This window comes from Rhinolophus sinicus, linkage group LG10 (genome assembly GCF_036562045.2).
Source record: "Rhinolophus sinicus isolate RSC01 linkage group LG10, ASM3656204v1, whole genome shotgun sequence".
Lineage (NCBI taxonomy): Eukaryota > Metazoa > Chordata > Mammalia > Chiroptera > Rhinolophidae > Rhinolophus > Rhinolophus sinicus.
In genome coordinates, this window is record NC_133759.1 from 86,191,281 (window position 1) to 86,209,865 (window position 18,585).

Here is an 18,585-nt window from a genome sequence, read left to right on the forward strand (position 1 = left end):
TTGTGTTTACAATGTAATGATTATCCTTTTCTGCGTAAATTTTGAAAGGATTGGTGCTGAGTGCACAGTATGTTGTCTGTTATACAGTATGATTGGTCACCTCCTCCGTATATAGGGAAGAGAAGGGTAGTAGAGTTTAGCACATCTGTTCCCCCATTGTATTTACTATGAAATCAAGTGGGTGCTGTGTGGCTTGTTGTATTCAAGTGTATTAAAATATTTTGGAATATTGTAACTTTCAAGGACATTTCATTAGGTATTTAAAAAAATTCTAAATTCACTTTATTTTGTCTTGTATCACATAGTGAATGTCTGTCTGACTTCAGATATAAAATATTAAATAAATCTTATAAATAGGTCTCTCATGGTGTAGTCAGTGAAAGAGATACTATTACATGACCAAAGGGAGGTTTTTGTCTTTTTAAATCTTGTTCTACAAAATTTGGCGGCATTGTGTCTGACATTCTTGCACCTAAATGTGCTTTCTTTCAAAAAGTGTTCTTAATATCTGAGATAATTTCATATGTACAGTGACTGGTCTGTTTTTCTGGGGTTTTATCCTTTTTTTTCTTTATATTTGTTATCCACCTACTCATGGGATAACAAATTTTCACTCTTAATTTTTTCTTTTGAACATTTCCTATTCTCTGTGAGGTTATGCTTGTGGTGATGTTTTTCTTTTTCGTTTTTTTTTAAGTTCCTTTGTTATTTTTTCTGTTCCCAGATATGGGAGTGTATTTTGTGCCAACCTGAAATTATGTGAGTTTGAGGAGGAATGTTTTTGTTTTCCGATGGATGTGACAGCCTTTATAACCATATGTCTCATCAGATGCAAAACTCTACATGAATAGTAGTTCAAAGTTCCTTGGTCTAATAACTTGATTTGGTTGAATGTTCAGCTTCCAGTAAAATTAGCACATAATTATTTCACTTAATCTTATAAAAGATGAAGATTATGCAGTTATGCTACTTAATTCTTACTCTTTTTTTAATACCTCAATGCATCCTAACCAGTGCATGTCTTTTCCTTGAGTTAGAAAGAATCTCAGTAACATCTTTCTCAAATACTGTTCCTCTTGGTGTACTTTCTCTGTTCTTGGCTCAAGTCTCAGGAAGTACATCATTACCTAAGGAAGAGAAGCCTGTGACTCTCAATCCCAGCTGCCCTCCTATTCTTTCCTCTGTAGGACAGCCCATGTACTCTCGTGAACATGGTGCTGCTGCATCTGAGCGACTTCAGTTGGGGACACCGCCTCCTCTGTTGGCAGCTCGTTTGGTGCCACCTCGCAACCTCATGGGATCCTCCATTGGGTACCATACCTCAGTCTCCAGCCCTACCCCTCTGGTCCCAGGTAAGCTTTGCTACGGATGGCCATCCACCTGTCTGACCTTTTGTACCACAAGCTGGCCAGCCTAAGGAATGACCTGGTATCCTGATCTGTCACACGTCCTGATTACAGCTCTTAGTTTGTGGGTGTTTTTTTTTCTGTTCCTCTGCTTCGTTGGTTTGTCCCTAGTGGCTGCTAGGTGGTTAGGCCTCCTGTGTGGATATCTCTGGTGTCCTTTGTATTTACTTTCAGTGCCGCGGTAACAAAAGTCATTCCTTAAACTAGTTTCTAATCTGATAGATGGGAAGAGAATATCTACTTGTGTGTTTTCTAATTATTATATGTTGTAAGAGAAACTAGGTTGATTTTTCTTCAAAACAAAACATCTGGTTTCTTTCTGATCGTGGATAAATGTGTCTTTTTTTTCTCTCTGCCCCTTGTTGTATGGACCGACTGTATAATGTATTGATTTCTTGAAACTCTTCTCCTGTTGACATACACGTTTGGAAGATCTATGGAGTGCTTTGTGGACGTCTCAGGAAGTTCTTAATATTTATCACTTTGCCTTTAGATCTCAGTTCATAACTAATAAAAGGACTTTGAAGTTTCTTGGGTTCTGTGTATTTCCAGGAATTATAGAACAAGGTCATTTGATTATGTAACTTTTAAAACTTTTAGCAGCCTTAATGATACATTTTCTGTCTAGAGTAACAAGTGGCAACTTAAAACTTTTTTAACCATAATTTGATGATCTTATACTCTGAATCATAGAACTGATTGGCCAATAATAAAGACCTTATCTTGCAGTTGAAATTCAATATGAATGACGTAAAGAATTTTCCCTTAAGGAAGAAAAATAAAAAGAGATGCAAGGACTTCTAATCACAATTGCAAAAATCAGTGCCTTCACTCAATATTAACCCTTTCATTTTATGTAGGATGAAGAGAATATATACTATTTAGAGATCAGCACATTCAGAATTTTTGTTAACACTAACAAAATGGTTACTTAGCATTAGAATTTTAAAAATCAAATTTTATTTGTAGCGAAAACATAGGGGACGTAACAAAAGTGGCATTGATGAGGTGGGTGGTAGCAAGATAATTATGTTGATAAATATAAAATTTATCTTATTTAACTGTTTGAAATCAAACATTTGAAATATGTTTTATGTATGAAACTAGCTATAATCTCTCCAGTTTAAAGTACAGATAACCTAATTGATTGATTTCCCCCCTTAATTAAAAGAGTACTTAAAAATTGGTGAGACATGGTAACAGAGGAAACTCAACCAGTCTTTTGTTCTATGTATGAGAAAATTTCTCTTAAAAATGTGCATTGAAGATTGGATTGGGTGATTAATATATATGATAAAAATTAAATCAATAAATCAATACTTAAGAATTGATTTGTGTATCTGTATTTTGTGATGGAGCATTTTTATTTCTTCCACTTCCAATAGGTGTAACTACGTACTGAAACTCAAAGAGAAATGTATATGGATTGATAAATTTGTTGAAGAAAATTCAATTTTTGTAGTTATAGTAATGAGAAATTTAAATATTCTGATTTGTTATGTGTTTTGTTTTCTTTTTCCTCAGATGCGTATGAACCAGATGGTTATAATCCAGAAGCTCCTAGTATTACCAGTTCTGGTAGATCTCAGTACAGACAGTTCTTTTCAAGAACACAGACACAACGCCCAAACCTGATTGGCCTAACATCTGGAGATATGGATGCAAATCCAAGAGGTGAGAGCACCTCTTTTGTGATGCTATGTTACACAAGAGTTAGGTATAACATTTCAGACGTCACTAAGGTCTAAAAGTACTTAACACATTATCTCTGAAGGGTGCTATTATAATCATCTCAAATGTTTTTGAATAACTTTATTTCCAAATTTTAAAGCTGTAATTAGAAAGTATTTTTAAGTAAAAATAATACTAATGTTATTTAATTGCTTTTTGTAGGACTTCAGGCTATTTTAGCTATATACTAGGCACTGTGATAGATACTAGGTATAGAAAGATCTAATGACATGGTCCCTAGCCCTCAAAGAACTGATCATTTGAGGGCCTACTTTGTATCGTAAGAGCTGTGCTTTGCACTAACTAATAACAATTGAGAACCACAAAATTGTTTCACCATTTTTGGTGTTTCTGATTACAGCCATGTGTTAGGACCTTTAGAAAGCATAGTCACAAACCTTAAAAGATTAAATGCAAGCATTTACTTTCAGTATGGGTTCACACTCTTCTTTCTCCTCTCCTCAAAAAATGGTAAAGAATTTGATGAGATTTCAATTTATTATTATAGTTAGATTTCTAATTTTAATGGCCATGTGCCATCCTGACATATTTTTTTAATTTAATTATGTGGTGAACATTTTCCTGTTCTTTCCTATCCTGATTTTATTAACTTTTCTTTACTGTCACTAATAACAATATTACCACTACAGACCAACAGTTTGTGTTGACTAAACCAAATGCTCTTATATATATTATTATCTCTCATATTCTTTACAAACAACTTCTTAAAAGAGGTATGATTTTTATTTTCTTTTTACAGATAAAGACACTGAGGCTTAGAGAGGTTAAAGAATTTACCCAAGTCACACAGCTATTAATGGCAGAAGTGGAATTTGAACTCAGGTCTATCTAATTCCAAAGAATATGTTCTTACCTTCTATGCTATAAAACATATATTGTTACCCCAAAGTACCTGAAATTAGTTGGAAGATCATATTCTTAGAATTTCAGGGCTTCCTTTTGTCACTAGGCTGGTCTGTCTGTACATTTATACACAGTAATCCATTAATCTCTCTCAGTGTAGAAGTTAGGTGTTTTTTATACAACAGGCTTGCTTTGTCATCTTGGGCAAGTCACTTAACCTCCAGCTATATCTGTTTTCCTTTTTATAAAGCACTTTATAAAAGAAAAGCATTAGGCAGTGTCAGGTGGTAATGGTAACTATTTCAGGGAAGACATAAATTCTAGAATGCTTTATGCATCACAGTTGCTCTCTTGTCCATTATCTCTGGAAACACAAGCCCTACGAGAGCAGGGATCATATTTTATTCAGTCATTATACCCAAGGTGTAATATAGCTGTTGGGCTATAGCATATGCTCAAGAAATACATGTTAAATGAATGAATCTGTGTAATTTTCCTGTCACACAGATGAAATGCAACATGCCACCCCCATCCCCATTTTTACTCCAGCATCCAGTTCTACCTATGTTATTATTTGCTGCTAATTTTACTTTTGATGGGATTGCTAATGTTAGGGAGATAGAATATAACAGGCACATTTTTAGGTTGTTATTTGTCTTTTTGTTTATCACCCTTCTTCCCACCCACACGTAATCCATTGTAAGATCAGTTTCTTAACAGTATTTTAGTCTTAACTTGTGAATGAAATGAGTTAATTCATAATACTGGATTTGGAATTTTCCTTCAACTTTTAAGTTTAAAAATTTTAATGAAAATCAAAGAAGTACAATAAACACCTGAATACCTTCATTTAGATTCACCAGTTGTTAACAGTTTGTGACCTTTGGACATGAATGCTTGCTTATGTGCCTGCACATTTCTCTCTCCCTTCCTCCTCCCCTCACATTTTTTTCTTTTTAAATTAAATTTATTGGGGTGACATTGGTTAATACATTATATGTTTCAAGTGTACAATTCTATAATCTGTATATTGCATTGTGTGCTTACCAACCAAAGTCTGGTAGTCTTCTTCAAATCACCATGTATTTGGCCCCCTTTACCCTCTTTGTTCTCCCACATTTTTTTCTTGAACCACTTGAAATTGTAGCGATTGTGACACTTTTTACATCTAAGAATAAGGATAGTCCTGAAAAAGTACAATATCATTGCCACACATAAGAAAAATCATAATTCCATAATAATATCCTATCCAGGGGAACTTCTTGTTGAATTACATCAGGAGACAAGTAATTTTACTCATCGTGCTAAGTTTGATTGCTTACCTAAGGTGATAATTGTTCAACGTCTCCATTGTAAATAATTTGTGGAGTGATACTTTGGTACCAGATAAATATCTTATTTTCTAACAACATTTCATTCATTCATTCATTCATTCATTATTTATTTATTTACTTATTTTTTATCCATTGATGATCTTTGTCTGAATCATTTGTTACATTGGTGTTGCCTATTACTTTTTAAATACTGGATATTGTATTTTTTAAAAAGGAAGCAGTTGATAAGTTTTTCTTGTTGCTTAGGTGTTTCTGAAAAGGAAGTGATAGTGGGTGCTATCCACAGTGCTTTTTTAGCTTTTGGACTAAATATTTTAATCCTTTGAAATTCCCCAAGTGTAATGCATTATTAATAACATTAATTTTTGTTTCCAACAGCTGCTAATATTGTCATCCAGACTGAACCACCAGTTCCTGTTTCAATTAATAGCAACATAACCAGAGTAGTTCTTGAACCAGATAGCCGAAAAAGAGCTGTGGGTGGTTTGGAAGGACCACTCACAAAGAAACCTTGGCTGGGAAAGTAAGATAATTTGCTAATTAATAACATCAAATTGGTGCTTTTGTTATTTTCGCTTGCATTAGTAAATTTGTAAAATTAAGAGTTGTCATTAATTAGTGATTATGAAACTGTGTCTCAAAGTTGGGGTTCCCAGAGTTATCCTTAGAATGTCTTAAAAATTGCAAAGCTAACAGAATATTTATAATTGATATTGTAATTTGTACCTACTTATTTATAGACCTAACCCAATATTAAGAATTATTGAGACCCTGGAAATGAAGAGAAAGAAAAAAAAATTCTTTAATTAATATTTTCTTTTTTATTGGGGAACAGTGTGTTTTTCCAGGGCTCATCAGCTCTAAGTCATTGTCCTTCAATATAGTTATGGAGGGCGCAGCTCAGCTCCAAGTCCAGTCGCAGTTTTTGATATTGGTTGCAGGGGGCACAGCCCATCATCCTGCCCCGGTGGCAGCTCAATGGCAGCTGATTGGCTTCAATCTGGTTGTGGAGGGGGCAGCTCACTGGCCCATGTAGGAATCGAACCAGCAACCCTGTTGTTAAGAGCTCGCGCTCTAACCAACTGAGCCATCCCGCCGTCCCAAAAATTCTGTATTTCTGGAGAAGCTGAAAAATGCACCATAAAAAGAATGACGTTCTATTCTTTAATGTTAGATTCCTTGATAATTGTGGTAGATCTTTTTAGCATGATTTTTTAATCGCGGTTGGGTCTTTTTTTGTGATCATTTGCCATTCAGTCTTCATTTTCCTTTCAACGTGTTCTATTCCCATGTAATAAGGATGATAAGAAAATTATTTAGTAGTTTCTAAAGAATGTTAAGTGCTTCCTAAAGACACATTAATAAATAAAACCTTACACGCTTTGTTTACATATCTCTTGGCTAGGCATAGGTGGGATAATTAACCAAGTCTTATTAATATTCCTTTCAGACAAGGGAATAACAATCAGAGTAAACCAGGATTCTTGAGAAAGAATCAGTACACAAATACCAAATTAGAAGTCAAGAAAATCCCTCAGGAATTGAACAACATTACCAAGCTCAATGAACACTTCAGCAAATTTGGAACTATTGTTAATATCCAGGTAAATATGGCTGTGTTGGTGACAAAATCCGTGTGTTTTATGCATTTTTGAAAACATTCCTACCAGCTCCCCTTGCTTAAATGAGCCAGTGATTAATCTGACCATCACTGCTGAGAGTTTTAAACTCTGCTATATGTCTGTCTACCCAAAGTAATGATGGGTAATTAATTGTTAAGCTGTTTCTTTGAATTGATTTGGTTCTTTTCTGCAACCTCTTCCTGAATGACACCAGGCTAGTTACTGTATTTTTGTAGTTCTATCTTTGGACAAACGATTTTACCACCTGCTTTAGTATTCTAAATAGGTGAAATTCTCAGTGATTTCTAATATAGTGACTGTGTCTACTGCCTGACTTTATATTGTGGTAAAGTAGTTATTGGTTAGAAATGGTTCTAATCTTGAGAATTTTAGGCAGTACAACATGTTATCTAATGTGAAATTGTAGCTTTTGTATTTACTGCCTACTTGTTAGATATTTGAAATTACGAATTCGCGGTTGGGTATGATGCTGTAATGGAGGGTACTTGACGGTCTCTTTAAGTTGGTATTTCAGTCAGTTACCCCTGATACTTAGTGTTTCCATCAAACCAAAATATAATTTCTGTAACTGAATTTAAGAAGGTAGTATTGGGGGACTTGGTATTTCAAAGAATTGATCCAAAGTATTCTTTTTGAGAGATTTTTTAAGCAGTTTTTTCCCTGAGTACAAAAGTAGTACACGTTTAATTTTAGCAATAACAATTATTAATCTTTTGATGAAAAGACATACTATATTTATTTGTATGGAAGAATACACACATACCTTTTCTCTTTTTAAAAATGCTTCACACACTTAAAAAAATACAAAAGATGTGACCATACCAAATATCTCTACCTTTTTTTCCTTAAATTTTTCCTAGGTCATTATGCTTTATTGCATTTAGAAAGATTAGATGGCTTGGTGTAGATGGATATATTAGTCTGCTAACATTGCCATAACAAATCCCATAGATTGGGTGGCTTAAACAACAAAAATTTATTTTTGAGAAATCCAAGATCAGGGTGATGGCCAAAATGGTTCCTGGGGAGGACTGTTTCTGCCTTGTAGATGGCTTCCCTTTTACTGTGTCCTCACAGGTGGAAGGAGAGAGAGGGAAAAGGAAAGCTGGAGAGAGATCTCTTCCAATAAGGCCACCAATCCTATCTGATTAGGCCCCTACCTTTATGACCTCGTTTAAGCTCAAGTACCTCCTAAAAGCCTATCCTGAAAGCTTATCTCTAGTCACTTTAGGGATTAGGGCTTTAACATACGAATTCAGGTGTGTGTGGGGGATGACACATAATTCAGTCCATAGCAGTAGGCCATGACTCATTTAACTATTCTCTGTTGTTGGGAATTTATGTTGTTTCTCTTTTATATAAAAACAATGCTGTGGTAAGACTCCTTGTGGATAAATTTAATTAATTTTTATGATGTGTTGCTGAATTAAAGAAAATTTTAAGACTTTATTTGAACTAACAAATTGTTCTCCAAAAGTGTTGTGCCAATGGATACTCCCAAATTCAGTGTCTGAAACCTCATCAACGCTGTTATATGGATCCATTCAATTTTTTTAAATGAAAAGGTTCATAAGTGAAAAATTATACTTGCTGTAATTTGCTTTTTTTTTAATTACTGTGTAGACTCTAATTTATATAGCATTTGCAATTCTTTTGGATATACCTATCCATTGTCTTTATCCCTTTTTCATGAAGGCATTTATCATAAAGCTTTTCTAAGCCTTTGCTTGTCATATATATTAAAGCTCCTTTTTCCATTTGTCATTTACTTTGTGGCATGTTTGGACTGACAGAGATTTTACAATTTTACATGGTCAAATCTGCTTCCTGACTCTGTGGCTCCTGCCTTTATAGGTATACATATAAAAGCTTTCCAAAACCTGACGTTATATAGATACTCACCTTTGGGTTTTTATGGTATAATTTGTTTGTTTGTAATTATAAAAATATTTTCTCTCTCTGGAATTCATTTGAATGTAAGATATCAGGAAGGGTTCTAATACTCTTTCCCAAGTGGTTAGGTAACATTAGTAGGATTACTTATTAAATAATATAACATTCTTCCATATATAATTTTGAAATAGGCATATCATCCTTTCGGGGATAGAGAACTTAACAAAGGATTCACAGTGGATTTCAGCAGGCTGTTTTCTACTTCTGAATTCTTTATCAATAATTTATTTGCATTTAACTATTTGTTAATATCTGTGTTTTTGTTGTTGTTGCTTTTGTTTTTTCTTACAGGTTGCTTTTAAGGGAGATCCAGAGGCAGCCCTCATCCAGTATCTTACCAATGAGGAAGCCAGGAAAGCCATTTCCAGCACGGAAGCAGTTCTAAACAACCGATTCATTCGAGTCCTGTGGCATAGAGAAAATAATGAGCAACCAGCACTACAGTCCCCAACACAGCTGCTCCTGCAACAACAGCAAACACTTAGTCACCTGTCCCAGCAGCACCATCACCTGCCACAGCACCTTCATCAGCAGTCTTCTCCCTCAACGGTACATGGAGGTATCCAGAAGGTAATCTGCTGGTTCATAGGGAATTAGAGGTTCTTTAGGCCCACCCTCCGGATCAGTGTTTCTCAGTTTGTGGTCCTTTGGTCTTCCACATCGGAGCCATTCAGTTTGTTTTGCAGACCAGCAGCGTCTGATGTCCTGGGAGCAATTTCTTGGGCCTTATCCCAACTTAGTCAGAATCGCTGAGTGGAGCCCAGGAATCTGTGTTTTAATAAGCTCTCCAGGTGATTCTTATGTACCCGAAAGTTTGAGAAGTGCTGTTCTACATCAGAATCACTTACCTGGGTGCAAGTTCCTGGGCCTTATCTTTCCAAACCTACAGAGTCAGTCTCTAGATATCGGGCCCATAAATCTTCATGTTTAAGACAACTTCAGTGATTCTTCTCAACACTAAAATGTAATAACCACGCACCACTGCACAACTCTGAGTCTAGAACTTGTTAGTTTTTGTCTTAGAATCAGTCACCCTTGTCCCCATCCTTTTGTCCTATTTTTTCCCATGTAGAAAAATTCTGTTCCTTTTAAAACTGAAATGGAAGCTCCAAGAGAATGGGATTTTGTCTGTTTTATGCATTGTATCCCTATTGCCTAAAACAAGGCCTGGCACATATTGCTCAAAGCATATTTGAATGAATAGATGAAGGAAGAAAAGAGCAAGCCACGATGCATTAGAGCTGTTTAGATATTGATGACAATCTCTTGCTAGGTGTTCTCTTGTTTGGATTAAACACATTCAGATTTTTAAAATAAAACGTATTCCATATAGTACCTAGTCTCAATTCCATTCATCATCCTGCTTTTTGCACCTATCTCTGCAGTGCTTTATTCTATGTCCCACTTCATGTTAAGGTCCAAAGGTGAATGCTTCCTCTAGAAGTTGGCTGAATGTTAAGAGTGAGACCATTACCTCTGTGATCCGTTAGATCCTGTTATGTTAATGCAGCCCAAGATTGCATTTTGTTTTGGGGGTGGCCACAACACACCATTGTTCATACTAAGCTACTGTCAGTTCAAACCGTCAAGTCTTCAAAGCATCACATATTGAAAGGAACATGACAAAATTATTAGAAATTTTTCTCTGCGTATATACACATACATACATGCATTTTTGTTGTGACATATTTCAGATACCAGAAAAGTATGCATAATAACAATCATTTGTGTATCTACCACTCACTTAAAAAATAAAACCTTATAGATAATTGAAGCACCCTTCCCATTTTCTTATCCTCTTCCCCAGGGTAGTCACTATCCTAAATTTCTGTCATTCCTGGGCATTTAAAAAACTTCCCACATATGTATTTATTTTGTCTATGCAGATGATGAGCAAACCACAGACACCAGGTGCATATGTTCTTAACAAAGTTCCTGTTAAACACCGTCTGGGACATGCCAGTGGTAACCAGAGTGATGCTGCCCACTTGTTGAATCAGGCAGGTGGTGGAGGAGAGGATTGCCAGGTATGTGTTTCTGTGCACCTCAGATATAGTTAGAGTTGTTCAGAGGCACAAAGAAATCAACAAATTGATTATCAACCAGATTTCTAATGTCTTGTTTCCTCCTCGGTCAAGCTAAGTGTGACAGCTGCTAACATCAGTGTGGCAGGTATACTTCCCTCATTTCCGTGGTTTAGCCAGAAATTTGCTAGTTAAATTTTTCTTTCTATTCCAAGCTAAATAGGAATTGGCGAATTTTAGCCATTTATTAATAGGTAGGTATCTTTATTCATTTGTTTTAATAATTTTTCCCCTTTATTATAATCTAGAACATAGTGAAGGGGATTCTGTCATAATCAAAAGTCAAATTTTGAAATGTGTTTTAAGTAGTTTCTTTTGCTTTTAGGGATATTATCTAAGTAGTGACTGTCCAGCATGGTGATTATTTCAAAGAGAGCTAGGAAAACTAACAGAACAAGAAGGGGGCTAGCTCTACTAGACATTAAAAAAATACTATGAAGTCTGTATAATTAAAACAATTTGATACTGGCACATGAAAAGACAAACCAATGGAACAGAATAGATCGGGAAATAGACTTCACTTGCAAATAGAAATTTATCATTTGCCAACACACTATTTTAGGTCAGTGGGGGAAATGTGGACTTCATGATAAATGGTATTGGGATAATTGGATAGCCATAAAGAAAGATGCAATTAGATCCACTTTTTTTTTCTATGTTCAACCTAAATTTTTCTTTGTGAACTTAGATCCATTTGTTAAATTGCATAATAAACCAGAATAACTTCCAAAAGGATCTGAAATTTAGATGCTGATGGAAATGCTAAATAGTACAGCCTCCATGATAGGAAATTTGGCAGTATCTGACAAATTATGTATGCATTTATTCTAAATCAGTAACCTTCCTTCTAAGTGTCTATGCTGGGGTGTCCAAACTGCGGCCCGCGATCCATATTTTATTGGCCCGCAGCAAATTCCAAAAATATATTTCGTTTACTTAAATAAACCAGGTGAGGCAATACGTACTTCACCTCGAGTGAGTGGCCCAGCTGTGTATTTTACCGAATATGGCCCTTGGTGAAAAACGCTGAAAAAAGTTTGGACACCCCTGATGTATGCCAAAGATATGCTAGTTAAAATTATGAAAAGACATGTATAAGGATAGTAATTGTAGACTCTTTATAATAGCAAAAGACTGAAAACAACCCAAATGTGCATCAGTAGCAGACTGGTTACTTCAAGTGTGGTATGTCTGTACAATAGCGTATGTGCAATTTGTTACAAAGAATGAGGAATATCTTTATACCGCAGGGTGATCTTCAGGATATATTAAGTGAAAAGGGCAAGATGGAACAAAAACAATAGTCAACTACGGTTGGTATAAGAATGTAGGGGCAATGAACACTGCAACTAAAAGCAGTTGCTTACAATTTAAAAAAAAAAATCACAATTTAAATCTTGGTGGTAATAGCAAGGATAGAAGAAACTAGACAACTTTGACTTTGTCTTATTTTTCAGATTTGTCTTTGAAACATGTAAATGCTGTACGTAACTATGAAATGAAATAAAAGTAACCCCTAAAAATTAAAAAGAAAAATGAACTAGCATGTCTGCATAGAGTGCTTTAAAACAGTTATTTGACTATTCTTAACGAGATACACCCTGAGGACAAAAAGCAATTTAAGAAAGCTCAGCAGTCATGTTGGTGACTATGCTGGTATTCTGAAACTGGTTTGTGGGCATTGTCGAATAAGTCAAATGAGGAATTACATTGGCGTCATTGACAACTGAGATACTCAGTGTGGTTGAAAAGAGAGATACAAGATAGATAAGGTTAAGTGAAAACACTGTGGTCCTGCATTTGAATTGAAGTGTCAGTATAAAGTCAGATTGTATTTTGTCTTAAAAATCAAATAAGCAACAAAAAAAACCTCCAAAACATTTCCTGATCCTACTCACTGAAGAAGTCCAGAAACAATGACCAGCCCAATGGTAATGACCCCTCCTGCAATCCCCCAGCACCTCAAGGCACCAGGGGAATGGCTGTCCACAGATCTGGGACTGACAGTGTTCTAGATGAGCCTAAAATATTTTGTCAAAGCAGAAAAAGAGGATGTTGTCAAAGATTACTAGACTCCTGTCAAAGAATGAAAAAAATGTCAATAGATCTACTCATCAATTTCTTAAAAATTTAGAGGACAGAGGAACAAGGTCAAGGGCACTATACTATGGTGAATACTACAGGATGAGTGCCCTGGTTTATTCAACAAATAATTTTCAAGGAAAAGGAGAGAGGGAGCAGAATTAAAGATGACTTTAAAGAGATGTAACCAGTTACACTGTATGGACCATAACAGATCCCAGTTCAAATGGGAAAAAATATTTAGAAAACTGTAATGCAATCTGGAAATGTGAATATTTAATAATTTTAAAGAATTATTAATTTTTAAGTGTGATGATGGTACTATGGTTATGTTTAAAAAAGAAAGAAGTTCTGAGCTTTTACAGATACAACTGAAATATTTACAGATAAAATGTGTGTAGTGTAAAGATGTAGTTGGGGCTTTAAATAAAACAAGATTATTTTATGTATTGGTAATTGTTGCTGCTTGGTGATGGATATATCAAGTGTTTTATATAACTATACTTTTGTCTGTTTCAAAAATTTCATTATAAAAAGAAAGGGGAAAAAAGAAAGAAAGGGAAAAAAATAGTTACAGACTTTGAAGTCAGACAGCCCTGACTTGACCTGCCTCTTACTAGCTGTGTTAGATAACTTGTGAGCATTGGTTTCCTTTTCAATAAACTGAGTTGCTATGGAGATTTAAATTTTTCATTGGTAAAACATAACGGGACAGTGCTTAACACATAATAGGTGTTCAGTAAATTTAGGTGTTCTCATTTTTGTTTTAATTAATCATAACAACATGAACGTCAGCTATGCAGAGTTTCTACAGTTCTTGAGAGACTTTCCTATGTAAAGAAGCTTAATTTTGAAGACAATTAAGTATTGTATGATTGAGAGTAGTTTTGTATTTGGATATATTATTTACACTATTGAATTTTCAATGAATTTCTTAATATTGTCTCCTGTGTCCCTTGCATCATGTATTGAAAGTTAATTTAAAAATAAAAGAGTGGAGTGTGTTAGGACAGAGAGCATTTGATTAAATATAATATTAAGATTATGATTACAAAGTACCTTAATTCTCAGAAGGTTGTTAGAAACTTGTGTTCTCATTTGGCACTGCGCATATGGAAAGTAACTTATGACAGTACCCTCCATCCAGAGACCACCAGGAACACACCTAGAGTTGAACAAGTCGAGTTTATTCAGTGAGGGAATGTACACAATGAAACCGTAGGACACTTCAGTTAGAGGGTGTTAGAAAGAACTTATTTTAGGAATAGACTGTGTTTGGTGATTTGGGGGAGGGTTTAAGGAAACAGTAGTTCTGTGATCAGATACCTCAATAAATCTTAACCCAGGAGGAGGGAAGACTAGAGTGAATGGCAAAAGCTGTGATTGGTAAAGAAGTTATAGTCATTTCTGTCTGCAAGGATAGAGAAATGTTTAATCATTTTTATGGTTTGGATAGCATTCTGTGTTCAGTTATGATTATGGAGTGGTCTTGTTATTATCTTGATCCATCACGTTTGCAAGAGTGGCCTTGTCTAGGGTTGATATTCTGTGAAATTGTTTAGGTTTAACAAGAGGACACCAAAGCCTAGCTGTGAGTGGCAGGAGAGCTCGTAGAGGTCAGGGCTTGTTCTTTGTCTCACAATCAAAAATACAAAGAGAAGGAAAATATGTGATTCCATTCAGAAATAGAACATTGTTGCTAAAAATTAATTTATGTTTTTGTATTTGAGTGACAATTGAATGTAAAGAGCTCGTTTTATAAATGTAGTTTTTAAATGTAAAACAATTTAACTCCTAAAAAAAGAAATATATGCAGTCTTTTAAAAATGGCTTCAAAGCATTTCTAAGGTTTAATTTAACCATATTTGTTTTTCATAGATATTTTCATCTCCAGGCCATCCAAAAATGATTTACAGCTCTTCAAACTTAAAGACTCCTTCAAAACTTTGTACAGGGTCTAAATCTCATGACGTTCAAGAAGTTCTTAAAAAGAAGCAGGTAACAGCTTTGATTGTTTTTTCCTTAAAGACGAAAGGACCCATTGAATTCTTAAGTGGTTATGTTAACACCTTTGAAGGGTTCATGTTGTTATGGAACTACATCGTAATGTTTATTTAGCTGCTGTTTGATGCTGTGTACTCTTGAACAAAAGGTGAACAAACAAAAAATGTTTCGCAATTGCCATTCAGTGGCTACTTAGAGCACAAGGAAAGACTTTTGTGTGTATAAAAGTAAATAATACTGAGCTGTCATGTTTTTTCATTCTCCAAGGGATAGAAGCAGACGTTTTATTTCATTATTTTCTCTTTTAATTCCTTTCTGGCTTTGTAAGTTAGATAATGTTTCATATAAAGTATAACATTTATGTAGTTATTATTCCTACAACTCAATTCTGAGTTTCCTATCATCTTAGATTTAAGCTCACAGAGAGTTTTTCAAATAAAATAGATATTTGTATGTATTATCTCAGTAAAAGTGGAGATTTAGTTACACAGGGGTGGGAGGCAACATTTTCCTGGCAAAAACCCATGGATTGTGCTATTTCTAACCTGTAGCTGCGTCTCACATTTTTAAACTTTAAACTTCAAAAATAAGGATTTGGCTTATTACACTGGCAAATGAGATCATTCAAGTGAATAAACCTCATAGATGCAACTAATTAATGTTCAGTATTTTAAATATATTTAAAAGTACAGTTATAAATGTAAACTTTTGAAAGTGTTGGGGAAAATACATTTAAAGGTTTATCTCTGGTTTCAGCTGTTTTTTGATTAGGAGGAAAATCTGTCTTATATAAGGATGGCCCAGAAGAAATGAGTTTAGAATAAAGTAGCCTTATGTATCATTGGCAAATTTTGTTACCCCTTACGAAATTTTTTCTTTACCTGTTCATGTAGGAAGCAATGAAGCTACAGCAAGATATGAGGAAAAAGAGACAAGAAGTGTTAGAAAAACAAATAGAATGCCAAAAGGTAAGACTCATTATGTGCCTGTTGGAATTGATGTATAGAATAGATTTTATAAAGATATTACTATGGGTAAAGTTTTTAAGGGTTATTTATACTAAACTTTACTAAGCATGGTTTTACTTTTTTGTTTGTTTTGTAGATGCTAATATCCAAGCTAGAAAAAAACAAAAACATGAAACCAGAAGAGAGAGCAAACGTAATGAAGACTTTGAAAGAGCTTGGAGAAAAGATCTCACAATTAAAAGATGAATTAAAAACATCTTCTGCAGCCTCCACACCATCTAAAGTAAAGACCAAAACAGAGGTATCTTTTTGTCTTTTTCATTCTGAATAGGGTTATTGAACATCTGTTATGTGCTTGGCACTTTGAAAATACAGTGGAACCTTTAGGTAGCTGATAGTCTGATGGGGAGACAATTATAGTAACAAGTTTTCTAAATATTTCTATAGTTGCTATGTACTCTCTTTGAAATAGGTGATAATACCCTGTTTGAACAAACTTGTGGTTTTTAATTGAATTTTTGGTTCTCTACTGAAGATGAAACTGCTAGATAGTTCCTGTTTCAGCAGTTTTTTTGTAATTCTATAATAATGCTATAATAAAACTATTCCTTTTAATAGTCAAAAGGTATGATTGACTTTAATACAGGCAGAAATGTGACATTCGATTGGAAAGAAGAATTAGAATTTCTAGACGGTTTAAGTCTAATTTTGTTAATTTCCATTTGTTTGCTTATCGTAGGAGAATACTTGCTTTCCATAGCGGTTCTATTATACCACAGCTCTGTAGTGGGATTTTAGATAAATTTCCAGCCCTTTGAGAAGTGGAAATGAATTTGTCAGATATATAGAACATAAATTTTTATGTACAATATTATATTACATTTGAAATTGTGGTTCTCAGTATAGGAATGAAAAGTGTTTTATTAAAATTGCTTTTTAAAAATGTAATAAAAATGTTTTTATTGACATTTCCTTCAATTATATTAGGTTGGTGCAAAAGTAATTGTGGCTTTTGCAATTATTTTTAACCTTTTAAACTGCAATTACTTTTGCACCAGCTTAATAGAAAAGTACGTGCACATTTTGAAAATTAAAGAGACTATGGGGGGAGGGTGGATGGCTCAGTTGGTTAGAGCATGAGCTCTGAACAACAGGGTTGCTGGTTCGATTCCCACATGGGCCAGTGAGCTGCGCCCTCCACAAACTAGATTGAAGACATCAATCTGCCGCTGACCTTCTGGAGGGGCGGTCGAATGGCTCAATTGGTTAAAGCGCGAGCTCTTAACAAGAAGGTTGCTGGTTCCATTCCCACATGTGATGGTGGTCTGCACCCCCTGCAACTAAAGACTGAAAACGGCGACTAGACTGGGAGCTGAGCTGCGCCCTCCACAATTAGATTGAAAGACAATGACTTGGAGCTGATGGGCCCTGGAGAAGCACACTGTTCCCCAATATTCCCCAATAAAATTTAAAAAAAGAAAACACACAATAACTGCTTGTCAATTCTTAAAAAAAAGGAGAGAGACTTTGGGGGGAAAAATCTCTCCAAGTGACGTACCTGAAGACTGATAATTTATTTGTCTCTTACCCCCCAAAAAGAGTGGCAATAGTTACAGGGTTCATATCTGAAAGCAGTTATATAACTGTTATGTTTGTACCATTAATGAATTTTTACAACATAATTTATTTTGCCCCGTTGTGTTTCATTTATGACGTTTTATTATGTGAAAATTATTCTCAGCTCCCTCATCTCAGATGATTGTTTCCAAGACAGATTTTTAGGCCATCTTAAATAGTAATACTGCTCATTATATTTATTGATACACTCTTCACATATTGTCAGTATTATATCTGTAAAGTTACTTTCTCTAAAGTACCCATATTTGTTGCATCCTTTCACTTCCGTTTTCCCAAAAGAGCTGTGTGTCATTCTGTAAGTACAGTATTTATCTAAATACTGAGTAAAATCTTGGAAGTTATCTAAAAAATACATTTTACTCTTAATTTTTCCAAAGGCCCAGAAAGAACTATTAGATACTGAACTGGATCTTCACAAGAAGCTATCCTCAGGAGAAGATACAACTGAGTTACGGAAAAAACTCAGTCAGTTACAGGTTGAGGTGAGACTTAAAAGGAGATACTGACTCACTCCGTTTAACATCTCAATAAATACTTTTCCTCTATTTTCCAAGGTTTAGTCTAACGATGTGTATTGTATTCTACCTTTGATTGTTATTATTCAGGCTGCACGATTAGGTATTTTGCCTGTGGGTCGAGGAAAGACCATGTCCTCCCAAGGTCGAGGAAGAGGCCGAGGTCGAGGAGGTCGAGGAAGGGGCTCACTAAATCACATGGTGGTGGATCACCGCCCCAAAGCACTGACAGTTGGGGGATTCACCGAAGAGGAAAAAGATGATTTACTTCAGCATTTCTCAGTAAGTTCTTAAAGTAGCAAATGCTAACTCTAAAAACGCTGTATTCAGCATTTCCAGGCTGCATTCTGTGTAAATGTCAAA

At 35.0% G+C, this 18,585-nt stretch overlaps 1 protein-coding gene across 4 annotated transcripts in view; it reads left to right on the plus strand.

Moving 5' to 3' along the window:
* The window catches only part of RBM27 (RNA binding motif protein 27), a 59,304-nt gene that overhangs the window by 31,668 nt on the left and 9,051 nt on the right, over positions 1 to 18,585 (plus strand). For 2 of the 4 annotated variants that reach the window (XM_019739102.2, XM_019739103.2), the window contains exons 9-19: positions 1,188 to 1,352; positions 2,931 to 3,080; positions 5,714 to 5,858; positions 6,786 to 6,939; positions 9,223 to 9,501; positions 10,818 to 10,958; positions 14,976 to 15,095; positions 15,995 to 16,069; positions 16,206 to 16,370; positions 18,085 to 18,189; positions 18,313 to 18,504. In XM_019739102.2, the coding sequence (XP_019594661.1) occupies positions 1,188 to 1,352; positions 2,931 to 3,080; positions 5,714 to 5,858; positions 6,786 to 6,939; positions 9,223 to 9,501; positions 10,818 to 10,958; positions 14,976 to 15,095; positions 15,995 to 16,069; positions 16,206 to 16,370; positions 18,085 to 18,189; positions 18,313 to 18,504 (1,691 nt within the window). The remainder of the gene's footprint in view (positions 1 to 1,187; positions 1,353 to 2,930; positions 3,081 to 5,713; positions 5,859 to 6,785; positions 6,940 to 9,222; positions 9,502 to 10,817; positions 10,959 to 14,975; positions 15,096 to 15,994; positions 16,070 to 16,205; positions 16,371 to 18,084; positions 18,190 to 18,312; positions 18,505 to 18,585) is intronic. The other 2 variants (XM_019739105.2, XM_019739106.2) reach the window with 1 other exon arrangement.